This window comes from Pleurodeles waltl, chromosome 1_1 (assembly GCF_031143425.1).
Source record: "Pleurodeles waltl isolate 20211129_DDA chromosome 1_1, aPleWal1.hap1.20221129, whole genome shotgun sequence".
Classification (NCBI taxonomy): domain Eukaryota; kingdom Metazoa; phylum Chordata; class Amphibia; order Caudata; family Salamandridae; genus Pleurodeles; species Pleurodeles waltl.
In genome coordinates, this window is record NC_090436.1 from 566,644,199 (window position 1) to 566,659,475 (window position 15,277).

At 42.2% G+C, this 15,277-nt stretch overlaps 1 protein-coding gene across 1 annotated transcript in view; it reads left to right on the forward strand.

Moving 5' to 3' along the window:
• Positions 1–15,277, forward strand: part of PPIP5K2 (diphosphoinositol pentakisphosphate kinase 2) — a 1,112,711-nt gene that overhangs the window by 221,308 nt on the left and 876,126 nt on the right. Inside the window, exon 11 of the mRNA XM_069226183.1 lies at positions 3,780–3,866. Coding sequence (XP_069082284.1) covers positions 3,780–3,866 — 87 coding nt within the window. The remainder of the gene's footprint in view (positions 1–3,779; positions 3,867–15,277) is intronic.

Here is a 15,277-nt window from a genome sequence, read left to right on the forward strand (position 1 = left end):
AAAGACGTGATGCACATGGGTTCCAGTTAAGCAGCTCCAGCAAGGGGATTACAGACGTCCCAGTTGCAAGAAAGATAGGACATACCTTTGAAGAACCACTGCTTGTGATGTAGAGGCTTATAGAGTCCGTGGGACAGCAAGATCCACAAACCAGTTGTTGTCATTGAGGTGCCTGCAGATGGAGGGGAGTGACCCTTCACTCCAAGGGAGATTCCTTCTTGCTTTCTAACTGCAGACAGAGCCCCTGTGGCTCTGGAAGATTCAGGGCCACTGGGTTGCAGGAGTCTTTGCAGAACTTGGAAACAAAGTTGCAGTAGGAGCCCTACTACTGGTAGCAGTCTTCCTCTTGGTTCCAGCGAAGAACATCAGCAGTTCTGGTGTCCAGGTCGCAGAGGTGTCTTGCAGAGGAGACTATCAGATAGTTCCTGAAGTCTTGCAGACAAATCTAGGGTCTCACACTCAGGGGAGCACTTAAGTAACCCAGGAAGGAGGTTGGACACTTACTGCTGTGACCCACCTATCAGAGGGGATTAGGGACCTCACCGAGCTAGACTAACCAGTCATATGCTCCCTGAGGCCTCTGCTCATCTTATTTCCAAGATGGCAGAATCAAGTGGCCACCTGTCGGAGCTCTGTGTGCACCTGCCTAGGGGAGGAGCTGGACGTGGGCGGGGGAGGTGACTCCCCTTTCCTTTGTGTGGTTTCATGCCAGGGCGTGACCTGGGGGTTCCTGCACTGATGCAAACCGGTTGATGCACGGAGGGCACCAAATGTGCCATTCAAAGCAGACTTTTAGTGCTCAGAGGCACCCTCACCCCAGCCGAGTGACACCTATTTCCAAAGGAGAGTTGGTCACACCTCTCTCTTACAGGAAATCCTTTGTTCTGCCTTCCCCTACCCGAGTTAAGTTCAGCATCAGGAGGGCAGAACAGTGTCTGGGGTCGGCAGCATCACAGGCTTGCATGCAGACCCTGCAAGGCTGTGTAGGCAGATACGGGGGATCCCTTAGGGAATCCCCAGAGTATGTTGTTATGCAACTAACACTGAAATCGATGTAGTTGTATAATTCCAACCTTACACTTGAGAGAGAGTTTCTATAAAATTGTCCAACTATGCTATGCTCTGCCATTCCAGTTAGACTCACTGTACCTGCCACCTGCATCAGAACAGCTTTCGGAGGAACAGGAAGTTTTAACTCTTGACCAAAATTATAGCGGGGATACTGGGGTAATGACTATGGGAGTTTGGGGACTGGATGTTGTTCCTGTTACTTTTGTGCTGAAGAAAAATGGATACAGTGGTCTATTCTAAACTTTCACCCTGACGATGCCTGTCCTGCGCTGGGACAAATTCAAGATACTCACTCTGATCGAGGTTCTCTCTGCTCCGGATCCCAGAGACTAGATGGTGTTGTCGGACATTGAAGGACACTTATTTACATATCCCTGCCCTTCAGGCCCACAGGTGCTCCCTTCATTTCAGTGTAAGGCCTTGAGCACTTTCGGTATGTTGTGCTCCTATTTGGGCTCAGAAGTGACTCTTGGGTGATATCAACTATTTATATTGTTTGATTAATATAAACCATTGTGATACAAATGCTCGATAAAACACATTATAAAATATGTGAAACATTCACTGCCAAGTCAGTCTTGGTTAAAAATTAATTGCAACGTTTTTCAACTGAAATTCCATTTAAAATAACACATTCAAGACTTATAAATCTCTTTTCCGTTCATAAGTTTAAACAAAGTTGAGAGCAGGACCCCTCTACCTACTCTACTAACCCAAGGCCTTATGCACTCTTACAATATTGTTAGCCCTAGATAACATATATATAGTGAGGTGTGGCAGCCAATACAGGAAGAAATTAAGGATGCTCACTCTGGCTCAAGTTCTATCTGCCCTGGACCTAGGAGACTGGATGGTAGATTTGGAGTTACAGGAAGATTATTTCCATATTCCTGCATGTGAACAGACGTTACTTGTGGTTCATGTTGGCCACGAGCTGTTGAGTTCACTGTGCTCCTCTTTGGCTTTACCAGCACCCCTCGGATGTTCACAAAGGTGATGACAGTGGTCGCTGCCTATCTTCAGAGGCTAGGGGTACCTGTCTTTCCATACCTCGATGACTGGCTGTCGAAAGCAGGCCTGCCACAGTTGTTGGGGACCACCTCCAGATGACGGCAAGCCTCTTGACAGAGTTTGGGTTCTCAATAAACATCGCAAACTTAAACCTAACTCCTTCGCAGAGGTTCCCTTTCATGAGAGCCACCCTCAATACAGTGGGCTTTGAAGTCTTTCCTCTGGACCACTGAGTTCATGGTCCACAAGATATGATACTGATGTTTTAGTCTCTGTCCTGGGTCTCAGTGAGGATGGCTCTGAGGTGTCTTGTCCCATCTAGGTTCCTGCATCTTGCTGTCCCACCATTCCAAGTGTTATTTGCGAGCTGCTTCAGTGGGATCTGAAGTCTCTAGGGGAAACTATCGGACTCCATCCGGGTGCTGGAGGAGACTGCGAAAGATCTCCAGTGGTGGCTTCTCGACTGCAGTGTACCGGCAACAGACCATCTCTCTGCCCCACCTAAAGCTAACAGTGGTGATGGATGCATCACTACTGGGATGGCAGGTCATATGGAAGAGGTGAAGATCAGAGGCAGAGAAATACCTCCACCTCAGTTTGCTGAGGTTGGGGGTGTTTCATTTGCCGTTAAAGGCTTTCCTGCCTACCATCAAAGGAGGTTGGTGTGGATTCTCAGGGACAATACTACCGCCATATGGTACAGCAACAACCAGGGAAGGGTAGAGCCCATGGTTCTGTACCAGGAGGCTTTTCGTTTACACCTGTAGGTGGTGCAAGGTGTATTCCAACAAAAGGGAGAACCAAATGCAAATTGTTTATGTGCTGCAGTTCCCAAGATTGCTCTCTCTGAGAGAATTCTGGATGAAGTGGCACTCCTGTACGCCTCTCCACTGCTTCATCTCCTGCTCCAACCTCTGATGTAGATCAGGAATGACCAGCCCAAGTCAAACTAGTGATTCCGGATTGGGCCAGGAGAGTTTGCTGCTTGGAACATCTGTTCTTAAGCATCAGTCCTTCAGTCAGGATGCTGATTTGGGAGGCTCGTAGCAGCAGGTTTTGCACCCAGAGGCCGCCCGCCAAGATTTTACCGCCGAGCTAAGTGCATGGCTTGTGACTCCCCCTCCCGCCAGCCTTTCCATGGCGGTCTCAAGCAGCGCTGGGCTGGCGGATGAAAACCGTTGGGACAACCATGGCGGGAAATCACCGGTCCCGGTGGTGCGACTGCGGCGCTACCGCCGCGGTCGTAATTTGCCAGATTGTACCGCCAGCCTGGCGGTACAATGGCCGAAACAGCCCTGGTGGTCTTTGACCCCCAGGGTTGTAATGAGGCCCCTTGTCTTTGTTCATTGTGTGGGTCTGAAAAAAGACTGAAGGCCATATAGCAATTAATTTTACTTAATGTATTATTTGAAACTTCATTTTAACCTCTTTCTTCAGAATTTTGCAGCTATAACGCTGGTGAGAAATTGGTCTCTTTATTTGCTGCGCCTTGGAGGTTTTGGTGGGATTTCACTCCTCTTAGGGGAAGAGGGTGAAAAAAGCATATTCTTTTCAACCTGGATAATATGCTGCAAAAAAAGTTCTTTGAAGTTTCACATTCATATCATGAATCACAAAGCATTGTATTGAGAGGATATTCAAACTTTTTACATTTAATATTGATGCTTGATCTGTTTTTTTTTTTTTTTTTACTGCAGGATGGAGCTCCGATGTGTTATAGCTGTTATACGTCATGGAGATCGAACACCAAAGCAAAAAATGAAAATGGAAGTTCGGCACCAAAGGTAGCTTACAATTTCTGTTTATCAATTTATGTAAGATTGTGAAATTGCATCTCCATGAGCTAGTGTTACGCCTGCTTGTTTCCAGTGATTGCAGAATTAATATATACTACTTATTGTCTCTGCTCATTTCATTCTCCATGGCTATATCTACTGTTTGAGCCTGGTGGTGTGCCTTTATATGCACTCAGAGACCAGCCCTCTTTTTCTGAGATAATAATGAAGTGAGTTGGTGTAAATCTGAAACTCCACCTAGCCCCTAAATTGGGTGGGTTGATCCCTTTGCCCATGGACCTATGTCTAGCCTAGTGATCTGTGGAAAAGGGAAAACAAGCCAATATTTCACCATTCTTTCTTATGGGTGTAGTTCACATGAGTAGATTAGGATTGTTTATACGTCAGATCCTGGCAGATACCCTTGCTTGGCGTTTATAATATATAGGTGTCCCTATGTTGGTCTGAGAACTAAGAACGTCCACAGCCAAATATTTTTCTAAATTTTAATTTACAACTAACCAAGGAACTAGTAAGTATTCAACACATATCACAGCTAATTGTTCATTGAAATAGGAAGTGATTACCTACAAGTGTATTCAGAAAATATAGAATTTCTCCAGTATTGGCTCTTCATTGATTCACATGCTTGAATCATTCCTTGTCGTCAAAGTGGGAATTCCACACTACAATAATAAGGCAGTATGTATCATTATTATAGGCTATGACGGCAATAAATAATCACTTTAATAGCCTATGTATATGTCCCTTTTTTTTTTTTTTTTTTTTTTTAAAGGCCACACTTGAACTTCAACCAATAAGGTGATAACACCCTGTAGAACACTTCCAGGAGATTCTGGGTCCCTCAGCTTTTCTACTGCAAGTCATGTGGAGGGAGTCTCCCTGAGTTCTGCTCAGTTTCTTCAGCTATTACTTCTTTTTGAGTCATCTAAGATTATATTTCCTATTTCATTTCTACTGTCTTCATCCTGCCTACAAGTTAAATGACTACAAAATATGTCTAACCTTATCCTCTAAAACTGTCCGGTATAAAGAGATGAGGCTGTTATTGTGGCTACAGAAACTTAAATCTGTCAGTTCTGAGGAGGACATTGAGGATTCCTTCACCTCACAGACTACCCATGAGTCTTCAAAAGGCACTTCTTAGAAATAGAAAAAGGTAAAAAACCTCATTAGAAGCAAAATCAGATCATGCAACTCCTTCTTCAATCCTCACACTACATCAGAGAAATACTCTTCATAAGCCAGTCATGGTGAAACATAACCTGGCATTGAGATGTCTACAGTCAAAATCATGTCTACGATAACCTCGTCTACGATAACCTTGTCTATGACGGTCTTCTTCGACGGCTGTCTACGATAACCTAATCTTCGATAATCTTGTCTACGACGGATGTATACGATAACCTCGTCTGCAATAACCTCATCTACGATAACCTAGTGAACGGTAACCTCGTCTACGATGGTCTTCTACAATAACCTTGTATACGACGGTCATCTACTATAATCTCGTCTACGATAACCTCATCTACAATAACCTCTTCTATGAAGGTCATCGATGATGGTCTTTGACAATGGTCGTCTACAATAACATCATCTGCAATAACCTTGTCTACGACGGCATCCTCTCCGATGGCATCATCTACGACGGCCTCGTCTGCAATGAAGGCCTCGTCTATGCAGTCTTGTTGACAATACAAACTACTACGAAAGCACCTAGTCAACTAAAACCGAACACACCACATAGTCCAACCTAACTTAATGTCATTCCTGCCTCTCCAAGAATGACCTTGGTGTGTAATTTTGCTGTGCTTCCTCGGAACAACCTGTTCCCCTCTGGTGATGATAGAGAGAAGGTAACATTCACAATACTGACTCTGTACACGATAAATGGGATGATTAATTAATATCTCCGGCACCACAACTGGTGGATTTCCCACCAGATGAAGTTTAGTGGATTCCATACCCTCATGGAACGGGTAGGCAAATGCTTCCAACTTCTAATAACAAGCTGTGAGAGCTATTCAAATTGTTGATTATATCTGGGAGGAATTACAATCACACAGCAGTCCTTCCAAGAATCAATAAGAAATACAAAGCCCCTGATGACCACCACCCAAACCCAACTCCACACAAGCGGCTCACTGTCGTTCGAAGAATCCTTTCACACCAATCACAACACCGCCTCACAAGCAAAGCAGACGCCTTGATACCATTGGAGAAAGGTTCTCAACCATGTCTAGTACTGTTGTACGGGTGGCCAATTCACTTGTAATACTGGGCAGGTATGACTGCCATATGTGGTCCAACATCGCCACATACATGGAAGTTCTGCCGGGAGACAAAAGGACAGAAGCAAAAAAAAATAACAAATTATTATTCTGCAAGAGGACAAAACTCCTCATTGGAAATCATAGATTGCACTATGCATTTAGTTTCAATAGGATCAATGACAAGTGACAGGGTCAGTGGTCTTTGGATGCCAAGGTTAGTTGAAGGCCACAACAGTTATTCCTGAGATTCAAAATATTACATATGGCATATGATGGTGACGCTCTGCTGGTAGACACTGATATCGCAAGATCTTTGGGTGCGTTACAGTTTCAAAAAGCACCCTTTAGAGGGGCCTGTGAAAAAACACTTTTTTGCTTTAGGAAGATGCCAGAGGCATCAGGCTTATCAGCCCTCTCAGCATCCCTTTATGCCAGCTTACCAGGTGGCTGGCTACCCCAAGCAACCACCAAGAAGAAGGCAGTCAGTGCAGGCAGAAAACACTGGTAGAAAACAGTGACAACGTTGTAGGGACCATCCTCTGGGAGAAAAAAATAAAAACTTATTCTCATCCTTTGCTTAAGATGACCTCAGACAAATGGGTCCGGGAACTCATTACATAGGGTCACATATTAAAGTTTACCCACATTCTGCCCACCACTTTACCAAAACAAGGTCACCCACCTCATCTCCATCTTCTAGGAAGGAAGTGCTAGCTGAGTTAAGGAAAGGTGTCATAGAAAAAGTCCCACATTCTCAGCAAGAAATGAGCTTCTGTTCTCGTTTTGACCTCCTAGACAACAATACAGGGGTATGGCGACTCATCCTAGACCTCCGGAAATTAAGTATTTACGGACACAGTCTTTTCGCATGGTTACACTCTCTGACATCCTACATCTCCTAAACACGGAGACCACATGACAACTTTGGATTTACAGGATGCATACTTCCCCATCCATCCAAAACATCACAAATATATATGCTTCACTGTAGCTGGCACCTGTTACCAATTCAAAGTCCTTCCATTTGGCCTCAAATCAGCTCCCCACATTTACCAAATGCCTAGCCCTTGTGGTACATTCTATCAGGAGGAATGGTCATCCGGTATTCTCCTTCCTCCACGACTGGTTGATAGAATCACCAACAGCATTTCAACCGTCCAATGCCACAGAGGCTTTCCTAAAGTTGTCATGACCATGTCATTAGTGATGTAATATGTGAGTTTGTGCGCAGTGCATTACGGGGGCGCGAGTTGAATTTAGCCGAGGTAACTATAACTGCGGAATTTCACTGGTTTTGTACGTGAGAAATGCGAGCCTAACTATAACATCCCTATGACCTTTGTTTTTTTCAGTGAATTTCTTAGGTTTTTTTTAAACTCAATTTTTTAAGTATAATGTCCTAGTAACGTTCTGTATTTTCAATGTATTTTTATGGTTTTTGAAGATAACTTTTTTTGTGTTTTGATATATTTATTTTTATTAATTACGAAGAGTGATGCGTAATGTGACTACATAGTATATTATATAGAAAATGGTGGGAAGAAAATAGTTATATTGATTAAGAACAAAAGAAAACCAAATGTAAGCAAATTTCTAGTAAGTAGTGTAATATAAAAGAGGTTTGTTATATATTAAATAATGTTTTGTATTTGTATTTTTTTTCCCCAAAAAAATTTGAATCTGCGTATCTGCAAATTGTTGTGTGATTGAACTCTATGGTTTTTGCTCCACTCACATCTTAGTTGGGATTCAGACCTGCAGATTCGGCGCTTTATTTTATAAATATTTTATTTATGTAACAGCTTGGAAATGAAATTGTACTATAATAATGGATACATTTCAGAGCACTCAATTGATTGTAGAATTTATTTCTGTTCAACTAACGTAGTTTGAGAATACAGCGAATACGCACATTGGTAGGAAAATCTGCAGAGTCCTGGACCATCAAAAATAAATTCTGCCTTTCTGTTGGATAATAGGAACCACACCCAACACTTGAAAAAAAAAAAAAAAAAAAAGACTCATTTTACTATCGTCTCTTGGTGAAGAAGGCTGCTTTTTATCAGTTGGCAAACAAAATGGCAGAAGGGGGAGATCCTACCAGCTCTGTAGGAATGTAAGAACGGGTGGAACATCAGGATACAAGTGCCTGGAAAGAAAGTGATGTATGGAGATGGTACACTATCCCCACTGGTGAGACGAAGGCTTGCACAAGGTTTGTAGAGTGCACTCTATGTGGTATAATCCTGTCCAGGGGCACTGAGAAAAAGTACAGGTATGGTACTTCCACTATGTGGAAACATATTAAAAGTTACCATGAGCGTACATACCTCAGTCACATCAAAGAAAGAGCTACTGATCCTTTTGCGCCAGAACCACCTTCTTGTTCTGCTGCTGCACCTGTGCAAAACATCTCTACTCCACCAACATGCAGAGAGTTGAAGGACATGGTAGTGCATTGCAGCAAGTGCCAGGAAGTTGTCATAAAAAATAACATAATTACAATGCTTGAGAGACTTAAAAGCCACCGCTGTTTAATTATTTTCTGTTTATTCTACATTCGAAAAACAACTGTTTTGGATACGCAACAGTTTTGCATAAAGTTATATTGTTTATAGACTTTATTTTTTAAAGTCATTTTACAAAAAACAAAATAACAAACCAAAAAAGTTTTTAAAAAGTTTTTTCATTTTTAAATGGTTCTTTTTAGAAATGCCATATGTACATGAAAGAGCTGTGTCCGTGTTTTTATGTTTGAGTGTATATAGTACAGTGTGTTAGTGTTTGTGTTGGTGTATGAGTGTGTGTATTAGTGTATATATCATTGACTGCCTGGCTATGTCACTGTGAGCATCAGTGTGTGCCTGGGTTTATCACCGCATGCATCAGTGTCTATCTAGGTGTGTGAGTGTATGCTTTAGTGTGTGCCGAGGTGTGTCAGTGTCTGCATCAGTATGTGCTTAGGTGTGTCAGTGTATGCATGAGTGTGTGCCTAGGTGTCTGATTGTATGGATAACTGTGTGCTTGTGTGTGTCTCTGTGAGCATTAGTGTGTGCCTGGGAATGTCACTATATTCATCAGTGTGTGCCTAAATGTGTTAGTGTATGGCAGTGGTTCCCAAACTGTGCGCCACGGCACCCAGGTGCGCCATCAAAACAAGACAGGGGCGCCATGAGCTGCATCATTACCGATAGTAGTGACCTAATTCTGCAGCTGCATACTAGAACTTAGATAATCTCCTCCATTAAAAAAAAGTCAGAAGCCGTTTTCTCTGTTTAGAGTGCACAGCTCGTGATTGTGGAATTTTGCGTGAGAAATTGAAATACAGCAAGGAAGGGCCTTGAAGTTTAATCCTCAAACACCATCTAGTGGTAGTAATTATAGTACACACTAGTTCTATTCACAAAAACCTGCAGGCTCAAGTTTACTAAGATTTCACACAATGTGATGAAACTTAAAATTTTGCTGTGCATTGTTGCATTAAAGAGAAAACAGAGTGCAGCACCATATATGCAAAACTTTGCATGCTGCTGGTGTCACTCCCAGATCTAGCACACAAATAGGCTGCTTTGTGCGACGCACAGTCAAACACCAGAGCGCAGAGGAGAGCATATGTTGTCTAGCATAGGATTAGTACTGGAGACATTCCCCTCAGTACAGATTTCTAAGCATAGTTTATATTGTTTCTGACTTAACCAATTATATATATTTTTAATTAAACAACTGTTATATTTTTATGTTGTTACATCTATGATTATAATACCTTAATTGGCTTTATCCCAATTATTTTCAGCGTGAAAAATGTAAGTACTCCTGAGGCCCGGCTCACATCCCCCCACCGGCCCAAAAAAAAAAATAGCATGATGGGGAGCCGCGGCCAATAGCCAATAGGTCAAGGGAGGCGCGGGTCAAAAAAGTTTGGGAACCACTGGTGTATGGGTTTGTGTGTACCTAGATGTGTTAGTGCATGCATTAGTGTGTGCCTGGCTGTGTGAGTGAATGTATAATTGACTGCCTGGGTGTGTTGGTGTATGCATTGGTGTGTGCCTGGGTGTGTCACTGTATGCACCATTGTGTCTCTGTGTGTGTCAGTCTGTGCATGAGTCTGTGCTTGAATGTGTCAATGTATGCATCAGTGTGTGTTACTGTCTGGGGCAGTGTTTGCCTGGGTGTGTTAGTGTATGGATTAGTTCCACTTCCGGCTTTCGATCACATGCGACCGCAGAATTTGGAGGACTTTTCATGGCCCCCCGTGACTCATTTTGACTTTACGTTTGGAGTTCTCTTTTGTGACAACCCGACTTGATGCATCCATAGGTACCTTGGCCCTGCTTTCTCTGCAAACTTTGTTACAGATCTGACCTTTCTCCTTACGATTCTTACTGCAACTACATTTGGTGCTTATTAACCCTTGAAAAAGTCGTCAAAGATGAAACACGTGTCGGCGGCTTTTTCTCAATGGAGTAAAACCCACAACCTTACCACTGAATTTATAGAACTTTTGATCTGCTCTGGGTGTTCCTTTGTTGATGTTAATGTGGGAACCTTTCTCACTATATGTGGCAATAATTTGGTAGCAAACAGTTTTCACCTGTTGAGCAACTTGCTACAATTAATTAGGAATAACTGCATTTACCTTAGAGGAGTATGGCATTAGTGAAAACCACTGCTACTGTCCCTCTTTTGTGACGTGTATGCATTGTTGTCTGCCTGGATGTTAGTGTATACCATCATTGTGTGCTTGGATTAATGAGTGCATGGATGATTGTGTAGCTGGCTATGTTAGTGTATGTATCAGTGTTTGCCTGGGTATGTCAGTGTATGTATCAGTGTCTGGGTTTGTCAGCATACATGTTAACATTTGCCTGGGTCTGTTAGTATATGCATCAGTGTTTGCCTGGTTATGCCAATGTATGGATCAGTGTATGTCAATGTATGCATCAGTGATGTATGCATCAGTGTTTGTCTGTCTGTGTCAGTGTATGCATCAGTGTCTATCTGGGTATGCAAGTGTCTGCATTACTATCTGCCTGCATGTATCAGTGTATTGTGCCATGTATCCCTGGGTATGTCAGGGTATATATCAGTGTATGCCTGGATATCTCCGTGTATGCTTCAGTGTGTTCCTGGGTGTGTTAGTGTGTGCATCAGTGTTTGCCTGGGTGTGTTACTGTATGCATGAGTGTTTCCTGGATGTGTTAATGTATGCATTACTGTGTTCCTGGGTGTGTTAGTCTATACATCAGTGTGTGTGAGTGCATGGTTGAGTATGTACCTGGCTATGTTAGTGTTTGCATCAGTGTTACCCTGGGTATGTCAGTGTATGTATCAGTGTGGGTCTGAGTGTTTGCATACATGTCAGTATTTGCCTGGGACTGTTAGTGTATGCATCAATGTGTGTTTGGGTGTGTTAGTGTGTGCATGAGAGTGTGCCTGGGTGTGTCGTATGCATCAGTGCGTGTGTGCATCATTGTGTGCCTGAGTGTGTCAGTGTATTCATCAGTGTGTGCCTGGGTGTGTTAGTGTATGCATGAGTGTTTCCTGGATGTCTTAACGTATGCAGTACTGTGTGTGTTAATCTATACATTAATGTGTGCTCGGATGTGTGTGTACCTGGCTATGTTAGCATATGCATCAATGTTTGTCTTGGTATGTCAGTGTATGGATCAGTGTTTGTGTGGGTGTGTCAGTGTATGCATCCGTGTGTATCTGGCTATTTTAGTGTGTGCATCAGTGTTTGTCTTGTTATGTCACTGTATGTATCAGTGTCTGTCTGGGTATGTTAGCATACATGTCAGTGTTTGCCTGGGTCTGTTAGTGTATGCATCAGTGTTAGCCTGTTTATGTCAGAGTATGGATCAGTGTTTGTCTGGGTGTGTTATTGTGTGCATAAGTGTGTGCCTGGGTGCGTAGCTCTGTGTATTAGCGTGTGTCTGAGTGTGTCATTGTATGGATCAGTCTGGGCCTAGGTGTGTAAATGTATGTATCAGTGACTGCCTGGCTTCGACAGTGTGTGCATCAGTGTTTGTCTGTGTATCTCAGTGTATGCATTAGTGTATCCCTGGGTGTGTTAGTGTATGCATAAGTGTCTGCCTGGGTGTGTTAGTCAGTACGTTAGTGTGTGCTTGGGTGTATTAGTGTATGGATGAGTGAGTACCTGGCTGTTACTGTATGCATCAGAGTTTGTCTGGGGTTGTCAATGCATGCATAAGTATCTGTATGGGGTTGTCAATGCATGCATAAGCATCTGTATGGATGTATCAGTGACTGAAATAGTATGTGCCTGCATGTATCAGTGTATAGAGGAGTGCGTCCCCGGGTTGTGGGATTATATATCAGTTTCTGCCTGGATGTGTTAGTGTATGCATCAGTGTGTGCCTGGATGTGTTAGTGCATGCATCAGTGTCTGCCTGGGTGTATTAGTCTATAGGTCAGAGTGTGCTTGGATGTATGAGTGTATGACTGACTGTGTACCTAGCTATGTTAGTGTATGCATCAGTGTTTGCATGGGTATATCAGTGTATGCATCAGTGTCTGCATAGGTATGTCAGCATACATTTCACTATTTGTCTGGGACTGTTAGTGTATGCATCAGAGTTTGCCTGGGTATGTCAGTGTAAGTATCAGTGTCTGGGTATGTAAGCATACATGTCGGGGTGTAACTGTATGTGTGTGCGCATCACTCTTTGCCTGGGTATGTCAGTGTATGCATGTAAGCATGTCAATTCCCTAGTCCACCTTTCTCAGCTTCTATACTTGTGCACTATATATTAAGTGCATATAGGTACTCATCCTTGAACAGTGGGGGGAAATAACAGTCATATGGACTGTAAAAAAACATAACTTTATCGCATTTTAGTTGAAATTAACATTACTATGTATGACACTCACCACAAATATTTACCAAGCTCTTTTACCTATACTTGTTAAATTATATAAAGTATATATTATAGCCTCATAATATAAAGAATGTGTATGAATCATAGTAGTACTTAACAAGGTGTATAAAGACATCACCCTCTCTATTTCCAGTTTAGTAGTATGTATGTGGTTTCCGTCAAAGAGTAAGAAGATTTGAAGATTTCAAAGTTGTTAGAAAGACTTCACCCTTGTTAGGCTGTATGATGTCTTACATTGTTGTATTAAACGTCCCAGACATGTGCTATTCCATTTCACCAGTATTAATCATCTTTAGAACTTTGGTTCAAGGAACAGAAGTTAAGAATTTTGTAATTTGTAGGGTAATGTCAGCTTGAATGAAAGTTTGCTATCATTACACTCTGTTAGTCCAATTGTATTTTTATATAGGTAGTGTAATGTCCAGAAGAAACACTTACTCCTTCATGGAAAATAATGACTGTACAGGTATACGTTTTTCCAAAAATAGAGACTTGTTCAGCTTTAAAATTGGTAATTTGAGTTTCTAATTTAGTTTCCTCAGCTTTGCATCATTGTAGCATTAAGATTATATACTTGCCACTTCTGATGTTCAAAGTTGATATAAGGTCAGAGTTACACTTTGTGCAGGTATTATTCTGTCGTGCATCTTTAAACAATTAACCAAAACTGACAGTTTTACAGTCTGGTATAGTTAGGTAGATAAATCGTTCTGAGTCTATTTCTGTTTTTGAAGAAAAGGAACAATATTATAGTTTGACTCTTGCTCTAGGCAAGTCTGCTGGTTTAAGGATGACAATACTTATGTTTGTAGGCGACTATGCCAGTCCTACAACTAGTCGCAACTGTCATCCTAACCCTCCCGGCTCACAAGCAGCACCTCACCAAAAGCCCAAACAGTAAAAGGTGAATTGTGTCAGCCTTTACGAATGGACTTGAGTGTGGAATCTCAGGGAGTGTTGTGGTTAAACGGAGATTACCCCTTTCTCACATTAACAACATGTCTCATTCAAACACAGGCAATGAACGAGATGCAATAACGTTTTCAATAGGTTTTATTAACAAACCTGCAATCTACGAGAAGTTGCATCGGCTGCAATGATAAGGGTAATGAACAATGCAAGAAACAGAATGGTAAAGACAAGAGTCATTAATATAAAGATCCCCACCATCTTGCAGTGACATAAAGTGACTTGATGTGAAAATATGTCCTAATAGCCTAATAATGTGAACCTAATCTCTAACCTAAAGAGAGCTAGGCGTGTTAAACCTAATCTGCCAAAGCCATGTCCATGAAAAGAGCCCCCAACCCGCGTTACCTTGTAATGAGATCTCTAGCTCAGACTCCATAGGGACACGTAGACTGGGTCAGCGTCAAGGCGACGTGCAGCATCTATAGCGGCGATGGCATCTGGTTGGAATCCCTCTAATTATCTGTCTAAGTGAGGTGCATTTAGACAGATCTTGTTGGACCCCTGACGTACGTCTGTTCCCAATCAATAGACAACAAGACATGGTTGGGACGGCAATTTATATAAACAATTCCCTTGAAGGCGTGAAGAGGGAAAGTACCTAATGTGAATACCTACAGCTTGTTTATTTTTGTCGATTGATATTGACTTCTTGGCGGGGTGGCACAGATGACGTGAAACTAAAACATTGGCCTAACTAAAAACAATGCAGCCATCTTGGAAACATATAATTAAATAATTGCGCTACAACAGAGTAAGCTAAGTAGGGTAAAAGTCACTAGGTGACGGGGGCACAGGTCCGCCAGCCAGAAGGCTAAACTAACTCCTGTTTCCCATTAAAACAAGATATGATTCACTACAACACTTTTCACAATTATGCTCCCATGAATAACTTAGTCCAAACAGTTGCTCAGTAGGTGCCATCTCTCCTTGTAAAATACCTAGTAGGACTATTAAACACTTTTGTGCATCTTCTGGAGTGTTTTGAATGAACTGTACTGATCTAGTGCACATACCTGCAAGATCTCTAATACAAGATGCAGCGTATATTTTTGTTCTATCACTGCACAAGCGTTCTAACAAGCTCACGAGGGAGGGGCATAATCTTTTTCCCTCTTTCTGTTTAACTTCATAAACCAGAGTATATAATAATGCATTAACAACAACATTAACATAGCAGTTGACTCCAGAGATATTTGCTAAATGGTAACCTGCAATTTCAGCATCACTTTTGCTATTGTTTTTCCCCAATACTTCT